We start from the raw sequence: 19,183 nt of genomic DNA, 5'->3' as shown, positions 1-19,183 counted from the left end.
GACCCAGGCAGCATGGCAAATTTTGATACAAATTCCTGTAACTCAAACATACATTCCCCACTCTGCACCAAACTTCACTGGTTTGATAAAAGTCCTGCCCTGAACAAATTGATATGCCAATAGAGAGACATTAGAGCATCACCTAGTGGGACATGATTTTATACTTTGATGTATTGCTCCTCCCAGTTTTACCCTATCCACCTCAAAAATGGTCAGAATACACATCAGACCTGGCTGATGATTGTGAAAACTGTGATTTTTCATTTAATAGCACCCTCTGTAGTCATGCTAATTCACCATGGAAAATGGTGTGTTACCAGTGGCCAGTGTTACATGCTTGATGAGAGTGTGAGTCTGGACAGATCTATACTACCAACATTGGGTCACACTCTTAAAGCCACTTAGTGGGAACAGGAAGTCAGCAGTAGATTTATGGTCATCATCCCCCCTGTAGAGGTCTGTATGTTCTTCCATGAATATGCCTCCCCAGACCAACACTGACCTACCATTAGACTGGTCATGCTTCTCCAGAATCTTTCCCATCTGTCACATGTACTCAGGGTGAACCTGCTCTCATCTGTGAAAAGCAGATGGTGCCAGTTCTGGACCTGCCAATTCTGGTAAATTGGAAAATGCAAAATTGGCAAATATGTTCTTCATAGTGCTGAGCAGTGAGGATATGTGGCTCGAGGCCACCCTCGTGAAGTCTGTTTCTGATTGTTTGGTCAGAGACATTCACACCAGTAGCCTGCTGGATGTAGTTTTGTGGGGCTTTGGCAGTGCTCATCCTGTTCATCCGTGCACAAAGGAGCATATACCAGTCCTGCTGATGGGTTAAGGACTTTCTAATGAGTAAGTGCCTGTCTCCTGGAATATCGTCCATTCTCTTGAGACTGCTGGGAGACACAGCAAACCTTGTGGCAATGACATGCATTGATGCGATAATGTGATAAATGTGATAAATGTGCTAGTTTCTTAAAGCCTGGTTCTCGTGGCACTCCAATTTGTCCCTCTTTTAAATTTTCCCCAGCGAGTTTGCTTCTGCTATTGGATTTAATTTTAAAAATCAATAATAATGCTAGAGCAGTCATATTAGATGTAACTATGAACAAATTTATCATTCAGAAATATATATGAGGAAAGCGATATCAGGCATTTAACGTCTTAATATTTGTTCACTTTTCATTTGGGATTTTAAATAATAACCTGCTCTTAGCTACATTTGAAACAATAAAGAGAGAAATCGAAATCTTTGTGACAACATTTTCAAATTGCTCTAAACTCTATACTCAGAAACAATAGGAATATGACTATTGATAATATTTAATATTATTATTCTAGAAAGTGGAATGACTAAATAGAATAAAACATGTAGAATAGCTACATAAGTTTACATTGAAAAAAGTTACTTCTCTTTGTTGTGCTTCATTGTCAGAAATAAAATTTCACATTAAAGACTTACTAAGAATGAGACCTCTCAACATTTCTCCAATAAACAATAAGCAACATTTTAAAACAGGCTATAAATGACTGAATAAACTTATGTCAAACAACAGAACAATGATTTGAGTTTTTTAGAAATTTCTTTCATTTTTAGTCCATATATGATTGGATTGCAGAGAGGATTATATGTTACAAACTGCAATGTCATTACAAAGCGTGCAGTTTTTGGAAACTCTGACTCCAGTCTAACCATGACCATATCATATGTAAGCAAACAAGAATAGTTAATTAGAACTAGCACATGAGGCAAACAGGTTTGTAGAGCCTTTTTCTTTACATTTCCGCAACTCTGATAAGCAACTATAATGATCTTTGTGTATGTAAAAAGTATGAAAAGCATAGGAAAAATTGCACCATTAAATAGAACAATCAAACCATATACAGATAGTGCACTTGAAGTCACACAATAAAGATGGTTGACTGAATTGTTACAAAAAATACCTTTCAAAATAAAGTTACAGAGTGGTGTAATTGCATTTCTTACTATTGGAACTGCAACCTGAACAGCAGGTAGAAACCAGGCCAAAACCAGGAAAATATTGACTGTTGTTCTTCTCATGATAGTTGGATATTGCAGAGGTTTACATATAGACACATATCTGTCATAAGCCATTGCTGTCAGCAGTAAGAATTCTGAACCGCTTAAAACATAAAACAGAAATACTTGAAAGAGACAGGCTTGATGTAAAATGATCTGTTTTTCAGATAAAAAGTCAATCAAAAGCTTTGGGTAGATCACAGTGCTCAAAAGAACAGAGTTCAGTAACAAAGCAGCAATGAAAATGTACATAGGCTCATGAAGGTTTTTGTGAATCATGATAATCCACACAATAGTGGAATTGCTGCAGATTATCAGAATATATACTGTAAACATGATCACAAAATAAAGATATCTGTATTTCTCTACTTCCACATGACCACCAAAAGTTATATATGTTAGATTCATTTCAGTATTCACAAAGATCAGAAAATAAAAACTAATATTTAAAACAGGCAGAATGTGTAACAAGCAACATACATAAAATTGATTTGATATGAAGATTGTCTTATTCATAAATACCTAAATGCGATGTGTCTTCATGTTAGAAAGTGAACTGTTCAAGTCAGACCAAATATATAATGAAACTTTGAACCTTCATGGATCTCATTAAGTCCTCCACAAAGATCTATTACCATTTTACTACAACCTCTTGAGACTTGAACTAGTTTTAGACCTTAATTACATGGCTGCACATTTTTTTTGCTCTTCCTTAACCATGCTTTGCACTTAGAAAAAAAATCAGGGTTGATTTGAGCTGCACTAAAAACACTAAACCATTAAAAATTTAATCACAAAACTTAAAAAAAAATGCAATCTGAAATCCTGCACTTCTTCATAACCAAGATTATGTTACATAGTATTACAAAATAATGGTTCGATACCTACATTAAAAGGGATAAAAATTTGAAAAAGAAGCAAAAATTAGTTGAAAGGCAGAAGAAGAAGAAGAAGAAGAAGAAACAGCCTTTATTGTCCCACAGAGGGGAAATTTGGGTGTAACAGCAGCCGCAGTTATTATAAATATAAGTAAAAATATAATAATTCACACTATTAAGAAAAGAATATAAATATATATAAAATCAACAAACAAGATTAACCTTAATACTACTAATAATAACACTATATACAATGTACATGATGTGCCTGTGTGTTGAACCTTAACAGGCCGGACTATTTACAGTATATTATATATTATCCTACATTGTGTAGGTTATTGTGGTTTTTGTTGGGAGCAGTGATGGTTATAAAGTCTTACAGCTGCTGGGAGGAAGGATCTACGGTAACACTCCTTTGTGCATTTAGGATGCAGCAGTCTGTCACTGAAGGAGCTCTCCAGCTCAGCAACAGTTTCATGCATGGGATGGGAGAAGTTATAATAAAATAACACAGATAATATAGAGCTACATTTGAATATGTTATTTTTTCTTTAATGCTTCACACTAAAATAATTTGATGTAGAACGACTATGTTGTGTGTGGACGGGTGAACCCAAAATGCAGGACACGTGGCACACTGACTGAGTAGATGAAAAACAGACCTTTATTTATGGCTGAACCAGGTCTCAATCAACTAGGAGCAAGGAAGGCTCTTACAGAACCCACACTGGGCACAGTACAAACTAGGAATACTGAAGCTTGGGATATTATGTCCACGGACAGGTATGGACACCACCTCAGCGACTCTGACGTAGGACACAGGGAGACTCAGACAATAAATATGCAGGGGGATAATGGGGAAACAGGTAACAAATGGGAGTACAGCTGGAAGTAGTAAACAAACAAGACAAAGGAAGTAAACTAAATAAAAACACAGGAGACCAGGGATTATCAAAATACAACAGGAAGCAACAAACACTGATACACGAACTTACACAAGAAAACTTGACACAGTGACAAGATAAACAATATGGGGAAGAGTCTGATTTAATGAGGCAAACACAAAGGACCACAAACACAGAACTGGGGACAATGCTGTACCCAGATACAGTTATACAGTGTCATAATATAAACTGCATTGCAATGTGGGAAGAAAACATTGTTAATACACTTTAAGAATATCACATCAATTGCAGCAATTTGTTGTAGAGAGCAGAACATTTTGACAAGTTGACAGAAAAGTCTTGGCTCTAAATAATGATGATGATGATGATACTTTATTGATCCCACAATGGGGAAATTACAGTTGACAGAACACCCATCCAAGAAGACAAACAGAACAAACATGGGGAGATAGGTGAACTGTGGCCATGCTGCCCCCCCTTCTGGAGGTGCTGCCATTAAAAAGACAGAAACAATAGTGACAGGACAGCGGGGGCGTAGAGCATCTGTTTACAAACATCCCGGAGACAATTTAATAAGCGGCAGTCCAAGGCCGCCAGGGAGCCAAATTCCTGATTGTACGACTTGTTTTGGTACAGACTGTACTGATTAATTTGTTGACAGCCTTCAGTCTTTCTGGCACCTCTCTGTGGCGAAAAAATCCAATTCATCCAAATCTTCTTGGTTCGTTCCTTCACCGTGCAGAAACAGATACATACATCTCCAAGATCTTACCCCTCCGAATCAGCTCCAGATATACAGAGTCTGAGTTTGAGTCTGTACCCTTCCTGCGTTCCCATCATAAGCAGCCTTACCAAGGCCAGACGAAACCCCAGTGTCAATAAGCCAAATGTGTGTGTATTCCATTGACAATACGGCCAGGCACGTCATCTTCCACACCACACAGGAATCCATAACGTAGCCAGTTGGAATGTCAATTGATAAGAGGGAATAGGGTTTTCCTTCCCCCAATCTCCTCATGGTGAAAATTTGATCAAAACAATGGCGTTGAGAGACCAGCTGACCAGATCCATAATTATAAATTCCAGTTCGGAAGTTGAGGCTCTAAAGCAGCAAAGCAGGGGAAAAAGGAAGGGCTGGGGAGAGAAGAAAAGTGCGACCGTCTCCGCTGAGAGCTGAAGAGAAAAAAATGTAACACTTCTGTCATCTGGTCTATGCTTCAAAATTACAACTGGCTCAACTTTTGTCACAGATGTTGGAAGTTATGAAGGTAACTATGAAATATGATTCTGTGAATTCCCAGGTGACTGCCAGTGGTGTTAAACAATGTGGATGTGTTGATATCTTAAGTAAACAAAGCCATGTGCATGACATGTCAGTTATATGCATGTGTATGCTATAAATATCACCTGGTGGCCTACATCCAGTCTCTAGGAATCTTCTTGCACTGAGAACCGGCATGATTGGCAGTCATTGGGGAATTTTAAAAACTACCTTTGTTACCTTTGTAACTTCTATATTGTTTTATTCCCTCCTGACTGCCAGTGGCAGTAAACATTATGGATGACTTCTAACAACTAACTGATCAGGCAATGGCAGAACAGGTGATGCTAGCATGGGCCCTGAGGAGGCCAGTAGAACCTAGTAAATGTGCAATTGGTGCCCAGGATGCTGTTGTTCAGATTTCCCCTAGTGGAATATCTGTAATTGCTGCCACACCCCTGGTAGAGAGACAACTAACATCTAACAGGACAGGTGCACCTGTTATTTTATACACCTTTTATACTGTGTCAACAAGCTAATGGGAAAGTCATCCTCCTGCTCCAATCAAAAGAGGGCTGGGTTGAATGCCTGTTCTATGGCATGTTCTATGGTTCTGTGGCTTCATTAGTATGGCCAGTTAACAGGACCTTGGGTAGAAAGGCCGTGGCAGGTCCCATGTTGCAATACATGACTGTGTCCAAATTCCTTCGAAGTCTGCATTTGTAGTCTGATTATGTCACAGCGAGGTGATGAAGGCTATCCAAATTCAAAGGCTCCTCCAAATACAGTCGGCGATTGCCAGAGGTGGGAAGTAACGAAGTACAAATACTTCGTTACTGTACTTAAGTAGATTTTTTAGGTATCTGTACTTTACTTGAGTATTTATTTTTCTGACTACTTTTTACTTTTACTCCCTACATTTTTACACAAGTATCGGTACTTTCTACTTCTTACATTTTCAAAACAGCCTCGTTACTTTTTAACACGTCAGGGAGAAGTTTGCATTTCCGGTCAGTGCGCCGTCAGTCATCAAGCGATCTGAGCCTAAACGGAGGAATATTAACATTTAAGAGACAATCGTACTGGCGTATCCTCCATCACCGGGGCTTATCGGGTATAAAGGGATTAAATACACAAACCCATGTAATTAATGTCTCATTTATAGCGCTATAATCAGGGGTCACAGCGGGCCGGACCGAATCCGTAAGTTATGCTCGCAGGACATAAACAGCTTAGCTAGCGCTACTGAAGAGGAGCGAGCATGAAGGGAGTAACGTGTGGCAGGTAAATGCAACGTTTTTAAATGCTCAACAAATATCAGCAAACACACAAAGTGTGTGCAGTTTGTCACACAGTGTGTCTACTAGCTAAAAGAAGAGCTGCTGCATTTCAGGGAGAGCAAAGAGAGAGAAGCTCACTCAGAGATGGAGAAAGAGGACAGGAGAGGAAGAAGAGAGGCTAGAATTAAAGGTAAGGACTGGAAAATAAACTGAAGTATGCTGACTTTGTGTTATTCAAAGATTGGATGAAAATACTGCAGTTTAGTACGTAATAAACAGGTTATCTTGTTGTACTGTATTTACAGTAAAGCTCTGTGTTGGTGCACTTTGTGTTGATGGTCAGAGTTACAGGTTACATCAGTGCAGCAGAGATGAGTTTGAATCAAAGCTGCTGATGCTGAGATTCATTCACTGAGTCCAACATTTCTACAGCCTGTATGCTGTCAGTGTAGGGGATGGAGATCAGCTAAGATAGCTGTGAAATACTGGGTTACATCTTTGTGAGTTCAGTTCATCCACACAGAGCAGTAAACCTCAGAGCAGCAGCAGCAGGTCAGCTGATCACAGCCTGCACACCAACATCATTTACTGGAGCTCACAATAGAAAGTTGTGATTCTTCTCCCCATGCAGAACCACTACAGCTGATCTTAGAGTTCCTCCACCTTCTGAATCCCACTGTAACCCCTGAGTATCCTCATGTTGGTGTTTAGGTGGAGGCACAGTCACCCTCTACTATGGAGGACACAGAGAATAGAGCTGTGTTTAAATTCCCTTTCACAGTTTGTGATTCAAGCTGAGTACATTCATTAGAATTAAAATTTAGATTGGAATAACGTTTGTGTTCTCATGTATTATTTTATATTATTACAATAATATATAATAAGGTTCAGTTAGCTTTACACAAAAATAGCAGGTAGAAACGTCCTCCAAAGAGCTACTTTTATTTTCTTACTTTGAGTAAATTTCAGAGCCTGTACTTTTTTACTTTTACTTAAGTAAAGAAGTTGAACCAGTACTTCGACTTTTACCAAAGTATTTTTTAACACAAGTACTTGTACTTCTACTTAAGTACAGAATGTTAGTACTTTTGCCACCTCTGGCGATTGCATCCTTCTGTTCTCGAATTTGAAGGATGGGATCCTTCGTGGCCTACCATAACCCATGATTCATTGCGCATCAAAACTCAAAGACAAAAATGTCAGAGGATAGCGGCTAAAATACAGCACAACACAACAGAAACTTTTAAGATGTTTTCAGTCGAGAATGTAAATGTGTAAACCTCAAATATCAGCTCGTTTTATCAAGATAACGCTTAATTGCAAAAAGTGCTCCGCCGTTTTCGGAGCTGTCCGTTGCCGCTGCGCTACCAGCAGCTTGCCTCGCTAGCTGTCAGCTGACCAGGCTATCAAGGTTCGCTTTAGCCGGTGAGAATGCACGACTGCCGGCACATCCTTTTCAAACCCTTGCTGGCTTTCGCCATTGAGTGGAAGTTAAAAACAGTTATAATTCACTCAGATGATCTCTAACGGCTGATGTTTGGTTTATTTCAGTGTTTAATTTGTTCCTGAGCAAATCGGTTTGGATAAGAATAAAGTTAAGCATCATAACTATATAGTTTTATTCAACATTAATGTCTCACTTAATATAGTTGGAAATTAATCATTTGCCCAACTGTATTCCTTGATGTTGAAATGCGTTATGCTTGTTTTAACAGCTTATTTGGAGTTAAAGACTTAAATTTAAACCACAAAATGTAGTAAAAGTTTGTTTTCCATTTAACCAGCCACTTTTCCACAGCTGTGTTTTGCACTGTCACAGTTGCTAGGTGACATGAGCTATGCTGAGGTGTGGGCAGGTGACACTGATATGAAGGCTAGACCGTCCAATTTCACAGCCCCTCACTTCCGACCTTTGCGGTCTTCATGGGCTGCGAAGGACCCAGTCTATGTAGGACGGGTACTTTGAAGGATGGAGCCCCTGAACCTGGACACAGCACATTTCACTTTGAGGGACCAGAGCCTCCTGACACAGACCAGAAACTTGAAACCCAAAAATGGGCACAATTGGCCTGCCTTCGATTTGGCCATGGTATTACAATATAGCTGCCACATGAACCTTCAGAGTTTAAGTGGCCCAGCCAGCTTCAAAGTACCACAGCATGTCCTGCAATGGACAGATGACTAGGTCCAAACCCCTGTCCCTGCACCATGAAGAAAAAAACAACCCAATGTGATCTGTGATCCCAGTTTAATGGACCATTACATTCTGCAAGGTATCACAAATCAAGGATTCAAGGTCAGCCAAGAATAATTAATTCTCTTCAGTGGCCATATCCAAAGGTGGAAAAGGCCTGGGGATGAATGCTTTCATCACGCGTTCTTGGTTCCAGACCAGCTAGTTTGCGGGGCTGGAATTGAACCCGTTTTTCGGCCGAGCACCGAGTGTTTCGGCGGTGGAAAACCCACCTAACGGTTCAAATTACGGCACAGGCTCCGGAACCCTGTTGGCGGGAAAGAGGCCTGAGAGCTCCCCATGGTCTGACTGTCTCACTTTGTGAAGCAAGGCCATTATTATTGTTATTGCTGTTATTGTTATTGACATTTTTTTTCTCACAGCGATTTTGTAGTTCAATTTAAGTTGCAAGTAGACAAGTGAAAATGTTCAGTTGTTGGGAGTATTAACCCACACCATTCCTTACATCACCCCCAAGCATCAGAGGCTCTTCGAAGTGCCTGTTTCTCTGCCGGTAGATAATCGCTGCTATCAAACTGCAAAAATGGCTGAATGGGGTGGAGTGGAATGCTCCCCAAACTGGAGGGGGTGGGGCGTGAAATGTCTCATTCACATTTAAAGAGACTGCACCAAAAACAGCTGCTCTAAGATGCGCCTCAGAAAAGGGGCTAAAGAGGGGTCTGTGGAGCTACAATAATGAGGAATTCAGACAAAAGCATTGCAGTTCTACTTATATAGACCAAAAGTGAATGATTTAAATATGAAAAGGAAGGATTTATAAGGATGACACATGCCCTATAAGTTAGGGGTACTGTAATTTTTGTTCAGGCCAGTTTCATTATTTTGTTTTTTAAACTAAATTTACTAAATATACGCAAGTGGAATAAAACACATTGTTCTCTATATCTGGTTGCACTACTGTAATGGCCTTTTTGTCCAGTAGTGCAGTTATTTTGTGTGACAAAAAAAAAAGTGGGAGCTGGTTGTGAAACTGAAGCCTGTAACCCAGAGACATTTTTTGAATGGTTTCCCCAGTATTCAGGTTGCTGTTGTGAAAATCTGCCCACCGGTGGCTGAACACACTCAGTCTGCACCAAGAGGCTTGTTATGTTGCTTGGAGGTTGCTGGTTGAGTCCCTGTGGTCACTGGGTATGACAGGGTGGAAGTTGTTTCCCACTAGGATGACATCAACCTCCTCTTGCACCCTTTATATACCACCTGGGGTGCTGAGCCCAGTTAATGCGAGAACTGTGGTTCCCAAGCACCATGTCACCTTGGTCACTGAGCAGGGGCTCACATGCCCCTACGTTAATGGCCCCAGCCTTCCAAAGCCTGGCTTGATTGGGTCCTGTGTTCTAACACCCACCCTGCATCTGGCCCAAACAACTGTAATGTCAGCTTCCATATTTGGATTAATGGATTAATAGTAACACATTATAATATGGTCAATGACTAAGGCCATGAGTACAAGTATTTTATAGGGCTGTACCCTTTATGTAAATTTAAGTTTGCATAATTTCTGGGACTAGGGTATTATTAAGTGTTACCAGAATTTCTTTGATAATCTTCTTTTTCCTTTTTACGCTGCTCCTTATAGGGGTCGCCACATTGGATCATCTGCTTCCATCTCACCCTATCCTTAGCATCCTCCTCTGTCACACTATCCAAGTTATTATAAAGTGTTTTCATGTATTCCTTTAGTGGAGAATCAATGATGTACTTATTGCATATTGTAAGCAAGAATCACCAAAAATGTGAAAACGAAAGTACAATAAATGTATTAAATTGCCTGTGCTTTCACCTGAAGTGTAACTTAGCTGTCTATGTTCAGAGAAAGGCATATGTATAAGTTATTCAATAAATGCTTCACTAATAATCATAATAATTAAACTCTGTAGTGCCAAAACCATAGGTGTTACACTCTATTTACATGAATGCTTTACTGAGCAAAAGAAATACAACTTCAAAAGATAAGTTGAAAAACAATGTGCAGAAGACAGGAATGAGAACATCGCTACATTAATATTGATTATATTACTGGAATGCTGTCTATGAAAGGACAAATTATTCTACTCAATTTGGAATTAATGTAAATTACAGAACATTTCAGTCCACTCTCATCATACAGCAGATTAACTACAAAATACATTTAGAATATCTGTCTTATCAAGCACTTTATTAATGAAACCACAGCAAATAATATTACTTTTATCTTCTTATAAATGAAGTTGCAGTTTGCTTTACAAATAAGATGAAATTTTAATTTCTATGTTTTACTTTCTTTGAACTTGCACACTGTGGTTTTAGTAAGTGTAGTAAACTGATTACAGAACAAAGTACTGCACCTTAGCATTCAGTGTTAATGCATGAAATGATTTTGGCCTGAGAAAGCAATCTCTTTAGGTGTTTAGAAATTTCCTTCATTTTGAGCCCATAAATAAATGGATTAAACAAAGGATGATAGAGCACTATTTGTAATGTTATTATTAAATGTGCAGTTTTTGGAAAATCAGATTCCACGCGAGCTATACTGACATCATAGATACCTAAACAGGAAATGCTGATTAAAACTAACAGGTGGGGTAAACAAGTCTCTGTAGCTTTCTTCCTGACTTCTTTACAACTTTGATAAGAGACTATAAAAATGTTCATGTATGTGAAGACTATGAAGAGCATAGGAAGTATTACAAGATCTAATAAACAAACCACTCCAAATACAGTAATTAATCTTGACCTTACACACAGAAGACTGTAAACTGCATTGTTACAAAATATTCCTTTTAAGTTAAAGTCACACAGTTTAGCTTCAGCACTCCCGATTGCTTGGACTGCAATATGGCAAGAAGGAACCAGCCAAGCTATGACCAGGAAAATACTCACAGTGGTTTTTGTCATGATGGTTGGATATTGCAGAGGTTTGCATATAGCCACATATCTGTCATAAGCCATGGCTGCTAAGAGAAAAAACTCTGAACTGCCTAGAGTGTAAAACATAAAAAACTGAAAGAGACAGGCTGAATATGATGTGACTTGTTTTTCAGATAAAAAGTCAATTAGAAGTTTCAGGTAAATATTTGTACTGTAAAAAACACAGTTCAGTAGCAAAGCTGCAATGAAAATGTACATAGGCTCATGAAGGTTTTTATGAATCCAAATGAGATTCACAATAATAGAATTACTGCTGATTATTAGAATATATAATGTAAACATAATGAAAAAATAAAGATATCTGTACTTGTTGACTTCAACATACCCATCCAGAGTTATATAGGTAACATTTAACTCCTCATTCACTGTTGTGAAAAAATACATTTTTAATTATAAAACTGATTTACAGCATAACCAAAATATCTAAGATTCAAATTTATCTTGAGTACCTTCACCAATCAAATACATACAATGACTCTCTGAATGAGTCTGTGGAAGGTTTTTATGAGGTTGCTTCATCCTCCGGGGAGGAGGAAATCTGAAACATTATTGTGCCGCCTCTTTTTCTTGATGCTTTAGCTACAACTAACGTGCCATCTCTGTTCAGTGTGAACACAATGGTCGACAATGGTCGTATGCCTAATTTCAACACTGAGATTTCAGTGGCCTTGGCAGATTATACTGTGTGAATCTGGTTTGATAACATCTTGAATGCATCACAGCTTTTGTATAATCAGATTTATACAATCAGCATGGTGGTGCAGTGGTTAGCACTGCTGCCTCACAGCTAGAATAACATCTAGAAGGCCTTCGTTCAATTCCACCTTGGCCCAGACATTGCTGTGTGGAGTTTGCATGTTCTCCCCATGTCTGCGTGTGTTTCCTCCCACAGTCCAAAGACATGCAGTTACTGGAGTTGGATTAATTGGTCACTCTAAATTGCCCATAGATGTGAATGCTTGTCTGTGTTGGCCCTGCCACAGGCTGGCAACCTGTACAGGGTGTACGTGCCTCTCACTGTAGCTGCAAAAGAATTACCTGATGCTCTCATTCCTGTGTGTCAGAGTGGACAAACATGTTCAGGACTATCCACAGCACTACAATTTCCAGGTATCTTCGGAGCAAGTGGGCAGAGCCACCGGATTCAATTTTCAAGTTATGAAGCAAGTGTCAAGGCGGCGGAGCCAATGCAACTGGGGCGGACTGACCTTACCCCTTTAGAGAGACAAAAGAGGTTTTTGGCAGGTGAGCGTCTATATTGTTTTCACAAGGGACATTTTTATCAAGAACTGCTGTAAGCCAAAGCATTAGGCCCGGCAGTAAAAGTGGGAGTACCCAGACTATTACTTTCAGCTAGATTAACCACCCAGTCCACTTCTCACTCCCTTCAAGCCCTAGTGGATTCGGGGGCTGAACAGAGCTTCATGAAGAGGATTGTCATCTCCAACTAGAACCGCTACAAGAACCACTCCAGGTGTCTGCTTTGGATGGATCCCGGCTACTGGATATTTTGCACCAGACACTCCCCGTCTCTCTCTCAATCTGGTAACAACTCTGAATTAATACAATTGTATGTTTTCATGACTCCCAGCACTTCTCTGGTTCTTGGGTAGCTCAGTCAGCACAATCCTGACATTGATTGGAATCAGAACTGTATCACTCTTTGGAGTGTTTTTTGCCACCAAAATTGTTTAAATGCAACTTCACCAGTCTGTAAGCTCAAGTCAAACCCTGAAACAGTGGAAAACCCTGTTCTATCCAGGATACCTGAAGCTTATTAATGTCTCTCTGAGGTGTTTAGTAAGGATCTGGCCTCATCGCTCCCCCAACACTGTCCCTATGATTGTGCATTCAACCTTTTACCCGACGTACCTCTTCCAACCAGCCGACTGTACAGCCTCACCCAACCAGAATGTGATGCTGTGGAAAGGTACATTACAAAATCTCTGGACGCATGCATAATTCGGCTTTTTTCCTCTCCCCTGGGTGTGGGCTTCTTCTTTGTTGAGGAGGAAGACAAAACCCTCAGACCATGTATAGACTTTCGAGGATTAAACTCAATCACTCTTAAGAAGAAATACCCTCTGCCACTGTTATCTGAGTTGTTACAGGGAGCTACAATTTTAAGCAAACTGGACCTACGCAACGCCTACCATCTGGTCCAAATTAGAGAAGGAGACGAATGGAAAACAGCATTCAACTGACATCTAGGACATTTTGAACATCTGGTAATGCCATTTGGTCTCACCCGCTGTCTTCCAAGCCCTGGTTGATGATGTCCTTCGGGACTTTGTCTTTGTCTTTGTTTATTTGGATGACATTCTGATCTTCTCCAAATCTATTTTGCAACATAAGCTCTATGTCCAGCAGGTTCTTCAGAGACTGTTGGTGAATAAACTGTTTAAAGGTGAAAAATGTGATTTCCATGTGGACTCTGTTTTGTTGCTAGGATACATCATTCAAAAGGATCAGATTAAGGCAGATCCATCCAAGGTGCAAGCAGTTTTGGATTGGCCCGTCCCCACCACCCGGAAAGAACTCCAACGCTTCTTAGGATTTTCCAACTTCTACCGCAGGTTCATCCGCAATTTCAGCAAGGTAACCTTACCACTCACCAGGGTTATAATAGTTTTGGATTTTACATTATAGTTTAGTTTTAGTTAGTTTTTACTTTTTTTTCTTTAATTCAGTTAGTTTTAATTAGTTTTCAGAGTGGTTTTGCTCGTTTTTATTAGTTTTTATTTTTGGTTTCATGCTTAGTTTTAGTTAGTTTCAGTTAGTTTCAGTATTAGTTTTAGTATTTTCATACCTGATCAGGTGCAAGATTCAAGGCGCAAAAGTGACTATTGTGTAATGAAAACTTGACAAAAGATACAGTTTAAAGAAATATATTCAACAACCAACTGTTCACAAGACATGCTAAATGTGTGTAATATTAAGGACACACATGGACATCAACAGGGAGAAACAAAGAAAAACATGAACTCCCAAACTCAATAAATTCTACAATAAACTCCACAATAAAGTTCAGCATCAGTGCAGTAGATTAACAACAGCTACATGTGGTGACAAAAACAAACTCTTTGAAGGAGTCAAAGCTCAAATCCAGCTGCATCCTGATGTTCTCACCACCTGAAGCTGCTTCTGTTTTGGAGCTAGCTTGGTTAGATGCTGCTAATTAAACCTGCAGGGTCTTTGCGGCCTCTGTACATAGCCTACGGAACTTGCCGACCTCATGTCCACATTTATGCTTGTGTAGCTGGATTGTGAGTGTTAATTACCTTGTGGTCGTGTGCAGGTGTTTGTACTCAAAGAACCTCCATACGGGACTCTGCCGCTTTCTCGGCAGACCGCAGCTATTACTTTGCGGACCAGCGCGGTGAGCGCACGCACATGCGCACTCACACACACAGTTGTCCTGTGGCGCTCCCAGCTTAAACTCGGAGAGCGGAAAAAATGATTTCATATCAATCCACAAGGCTTAAAAAAAAAAAAAAACAAGTAAATGAAAGTCAGCTTATCGATAATTTCAGTTAGTTTTAGTTAGTTTTGTAAACTCGCAATTCAGTTTTAATTAGTTATCGTTTTTTTCCTTTTAATTATAGTTTTTATTTATTTCAGTTAACGACAATGTTTTTTCAATTTCAGTTTTCGTTATTTCGTTCGTTTTCGTTAACTATAATAACCCTGCCACTCACTAAACTAAACTCTCCTAAGATTCCATTTAAGTGGGACAGTGCTACCCAGGAGGCTTTCACAACACTCAAAAGACTGTTTGCTTCAGTACCCATCCTTATCCAGCCAGACACCTCTCAACAGTTTATTGTGGAAGTAGATGCCTCTGACACTGGAGTGGGTGCTATTCTGTCTCAGAAGAAGGAAGGTAAGCTGCATGACTTTGATTACTATTCTTGTCGTCTCTCTTCAACAGAGAAGAATTATGACATTGGGGATCGGGAGCTCTTGGCTGTCAAACTGGTCCTGGAGGAATGGAGACACTGGCTGGAGTGAGCAGAACATCCGTTTATTGTCTGGACAGATCATAAAAATCTTGCATATCTCATAAATGGTTAAATGCATGTCAGACAAGGTAGGCCTTATTTTACTCTAGCTTTAACTTTGTAATGACTTACAGGCCATGCTCCCGTAATACTAAACCAGATGCCCTCTCTCAGCAATACGCTACATCTGAATCAGTTTCCGAAAACACTCCCATCTTGCCTCCTGTGTTCATCGTCGGCTCTCTCACGTGTGAGATTGAATCTGCCATCCATAACGCACAGCGGAATGAACCAGACCCTGGGGGAGGGCCGCCTAACCGCCTGTTCATCCCTTCCAGCGTCAGGTCTCAGGTAATTCATTGGGCACGTTCAGCTAAGTTTTCCTGCCACCCTCGAATAAACCGTACTATAACCCTTCTGCAATGATTGTTTTGGTGGCCAACCCTTGACAAAGATATGTGTGACTATGTTTCTGCATGTCCCATCTGTGCCTAAAACAAGTCTGTTTGTGACCAGCCTACCTCCGTCATCAGGTAACACTGTTATCCTAACCATTGCTGATCGCTTTTCTAAATCAGCTCATTTTGTTGCCTTGCATGAGCTTCCTGCCTGTTAACAGAACACGTTTTTTGGCTACACGGTATACACCAGGACATAGTCTCAGATTGTGGTCCGCAGTTTACATTGCATGTTTGGAAGGAGTTCTGCACCTCCATGGGAGCCCAGGTTACCAACCAAGAGATGGAAGCCGCACTCCGATGCATGCCCTCCTCCGATCCATCCACCTGGAGCTCGCATCTCTCCTGGGTTGAGTATGCGCACAATCCTATGACTTCGTCCACAACAGGCTTGATACCTTTCAAATCTTCTCTCGGCTACCACCTGCCTCCGTTTCCTTCAGAGAAGAAGGAATTGTCCGTACCATCCATTCAACAGCACACAGGTGCCAGCGTGTCAGGAGGATGCGGTCGGCTTTGCTGGGGACTAAGGAAGGGTGTAAACGCTCCACTGATCGTCAATGGATTCCTTCTCCTAACTACATACCAGGTCAGAAAGTTTGGCTCTTGACACGAAGTTTGCCTTTACAAATTGACTCTGAGAAACTCTCCCCTCGTTACATCAGCCTGTTTGAGGCATTGATTAACCCAGTTTCTGTCCACCTCATGCTCCCTGGCAACATGAGGGTTCATGACGTTTTTCATGTTTCTCAGCTTTGACTGGCTAGGTCCAGTCCACTAGTCACATTAGTAAATCGGCTCCTGAATTACTGCCTGCACTGTTGAATGCTGTATCTGTCATGCTGGACAGTGTGACAGGCAGAGATGGACCCAGATGCAGGACTCCGGAAACAGGCATAACTTAAAAGATGCTTATTGCCGAACAAAAACCAAAATACAATAATCCTTGTGGGTGCCAGAAGTGGAGCACAAACAAAAACAAAGCGAGGCAAAACCAGAACACACACGCATTCCAACATAACCTAATCAATGATGCAACAACAAGCAGAAAAAACACAGGACTTAAATACACAGGAGGGCTAATGAGGGAAGTGGAAACAGGAGGGAACACAGGTGAACCAAATTACACTGACAAAGACAAGGAAGAAAAATTGAACACACTCCACACAGAACTAGACACTACCAAAATAAGACAGGAAGTAACCCGGCGCTTACACACAGAAACATAGCAAAACAGAACTATAAAAAAGGAACAAAAAACACTGGGTCCCAGGCCCAAGACCATGACAGTATCATTCACCTGCTTCTTCTCTGTCTGCACAGATGTACCATTGCCTACCTGATTGCGTGTTTTTGTTTATTTTCTTTTTTTTCCTGAGCTAGGCGAGAGAGGAGTGACCTCGGAGAATCCTTCTTGGAAACCTGAACCCACAATGGATCTGGAGATTCCTGGTTCAGTCCCCCAATTCAGTATTGGAAAATAAACTTGGGAACATTTCATCAGAGTCCTGCGTTTTGAGTCCCACCCGTTCACTAAATATGACAATATATCTGCTTGCACTATGGCCTTTTTGTCCAGTAGTGCAGTTATTTTGTGTGACAAGCAAAAGTGTTTTACTTTGGCCTTACAGGGGTCAAAGTAACAGAAGTCACTTGGACCCCCCCAAAAGGTGGGTACTGGTGGTGAAACTGAAGCCTGTAACCCAGAGACATTTTTTGAATGGTCTCCCCAGTACTCAGGCTGTTATTGTGAAAATCTGCCCACCGATGGCTGTGCACACTCAGTCTGCACCAAGAAGCTTGTTATGTTTTTTGGAGGTTGTTGGTTGTGTCCCTGCTACCTGGGGTGTTGAGCCCAGTTAATGTACCAAGAGGCTTGTTTTGTTGTTTGGAGGGCGCTGGTTGTGGCCCTGTGGTCACTGGGTATGGCAGGGTGAAAGTTGTTCCCCTCTAGGATGACACCAACCTCCTCTTACACCATGTTTAGTACATGGGGTGGCAAGCCCAGTTAATGTGGGCACTGTTGTTCCCAAGCACCATGTCTCCTTGTGCATTGAGCAGGGGATCACATGCCCCTACGTCAGTGGTCCCAGCCCTCCAAAGCCTGGCCTCTCCTGTGCTTCAGCACCCCTGCTGAAGGCAGTATTTTACTTCCGCTTGCACTGTTGTTTATGGTTGTTTACACATTTTGACATTGCAGTTTCTTTTACCTGGCATAAATGGTACCACATTGGAGGTGGATACATTGCAGGGATGTTCTAAAAGTTCATGTATTTGAAGACTATGAAGAGCATAGGAAGTATTACAAGATCTAATAAAGCAACCACCCCAAATACAGTAATCAATCTTGCCCTTACACACTGAAGAGTGTAAACTGCATTTTTACAAAATATTCCTTTTAAGTTAAATACCTCGCTGAGCAGATAACTCACAGGTGTGAACTTCAGCTGCCAAGAAGGTGAACAGACTGATGAAAAACCCCTATGCCAGCCCGGCAGCATGATATGAGGGCCACATTGTCATAAAAATCTCAGGTTATGTTGTTCATCAGATTTCAAAAAAGCTGTTTTGTGGTGTATGCTGTGATAATTTGGTGATTAATGCAGTACCTGCATCATTTGATAAGTGCTATCACTTGTTTACGTTAAAAAACAAAAGGTGATCAGATCACCTGACCATTTTATTCAAAGTGCCCAGTCAGTTTGTCCAGCCTGACACTGGTTCAGAGGATGTTTTTTCTCAATTCAGGAAACCCAGTTTGGAATCTATATCCACATTTTATGCATGTTCACTAGTTGTGTCTGTCTTTTAGAAACTGAGGCTGCACCACATTGTCAAACTGAAGACTCTTCAGTTAAAGAGCGGCAACACACAAAGAAAAGTTGTGCAAGACTATTCAGTTGAACAGGTTTTTAGCTCTTTCTTTTCTCCTGTTGACTTGTCACGATTGGGTGCCATACAAATAAAGATCGATTGAATTATTGATTTTCCAGACCTTCTGTTTGCCCATTGTCTGCTCATTAGTCTAGTCTTACATTTATGCTTCTTGCCCCCATTGTTTTTATCAATTAATAATAATAATGTATTTATAAAGCACTTTAAATTTACAGAGCAAAAGTTGGAAATAGCTGTCTTGTTTTACCTTTTAAAACATGAAATATTATTTATACAATGAAACAAAGATATAAAACTGTAGTG

General features: G+C 40.4%; 2 protein-coding genes across 2 annotated transcripts; both read right to left on the bottom strand.

The window, feature by feature from the left end:
• Positions 1-1,540: 1,540 nt before the first annotated feature.
• On the bottom strand, positions 1,541-2,461 carry LOC115800180 (olfactory receptor 10AG1-like). The gene has a single exon (XM_030757434.1). It carries the CDS (start codon positions 2,447-2,449, stop codon positions 1,541-1,543), a length of 909 nt encoding a protein of 302 aa, XP_030613294.1. The 5' UTR covers positions 2,450-2,461.
• An 8,483-nt stretch (positions 2,462-10,944) lies between these two features.
• Positions 10,945-11,910, bottom strand: LOC115801058 (olfactory receptor 6N2-like). The gene has a single exon (XM_030758759.1). It carries the CDS (start codon positions 11,908-11,910, stop codon positions 10,945-10,947), a length of 966 nt encoding a protein of 321 aa, XP_030614619.1.
• Between the last annotated feature and the right edge of the window lie 7,273 nt (positions 11,911-19,183).

Source organism: Archocentrus centrarchus, chromosome 21, assembly GCF_007364275.1.
Source record: "Archocentrus centrarchus isolate MPI-CPG fArcCen1 chromosome 21, fArcCen1, whole genome shotgun sequence".
Classification (NCBI taxonomy): Eukaryota; Metazoa; Chordata; class Actinopteri; order Cichliformes; family Cichlidae; genus Archocentrus; species Archocentrus centrarchus.
Note: the sequence above shows the minus strand (reverse complement) of the source record. Positions and strands in the feature narration are given on the sequence as shown.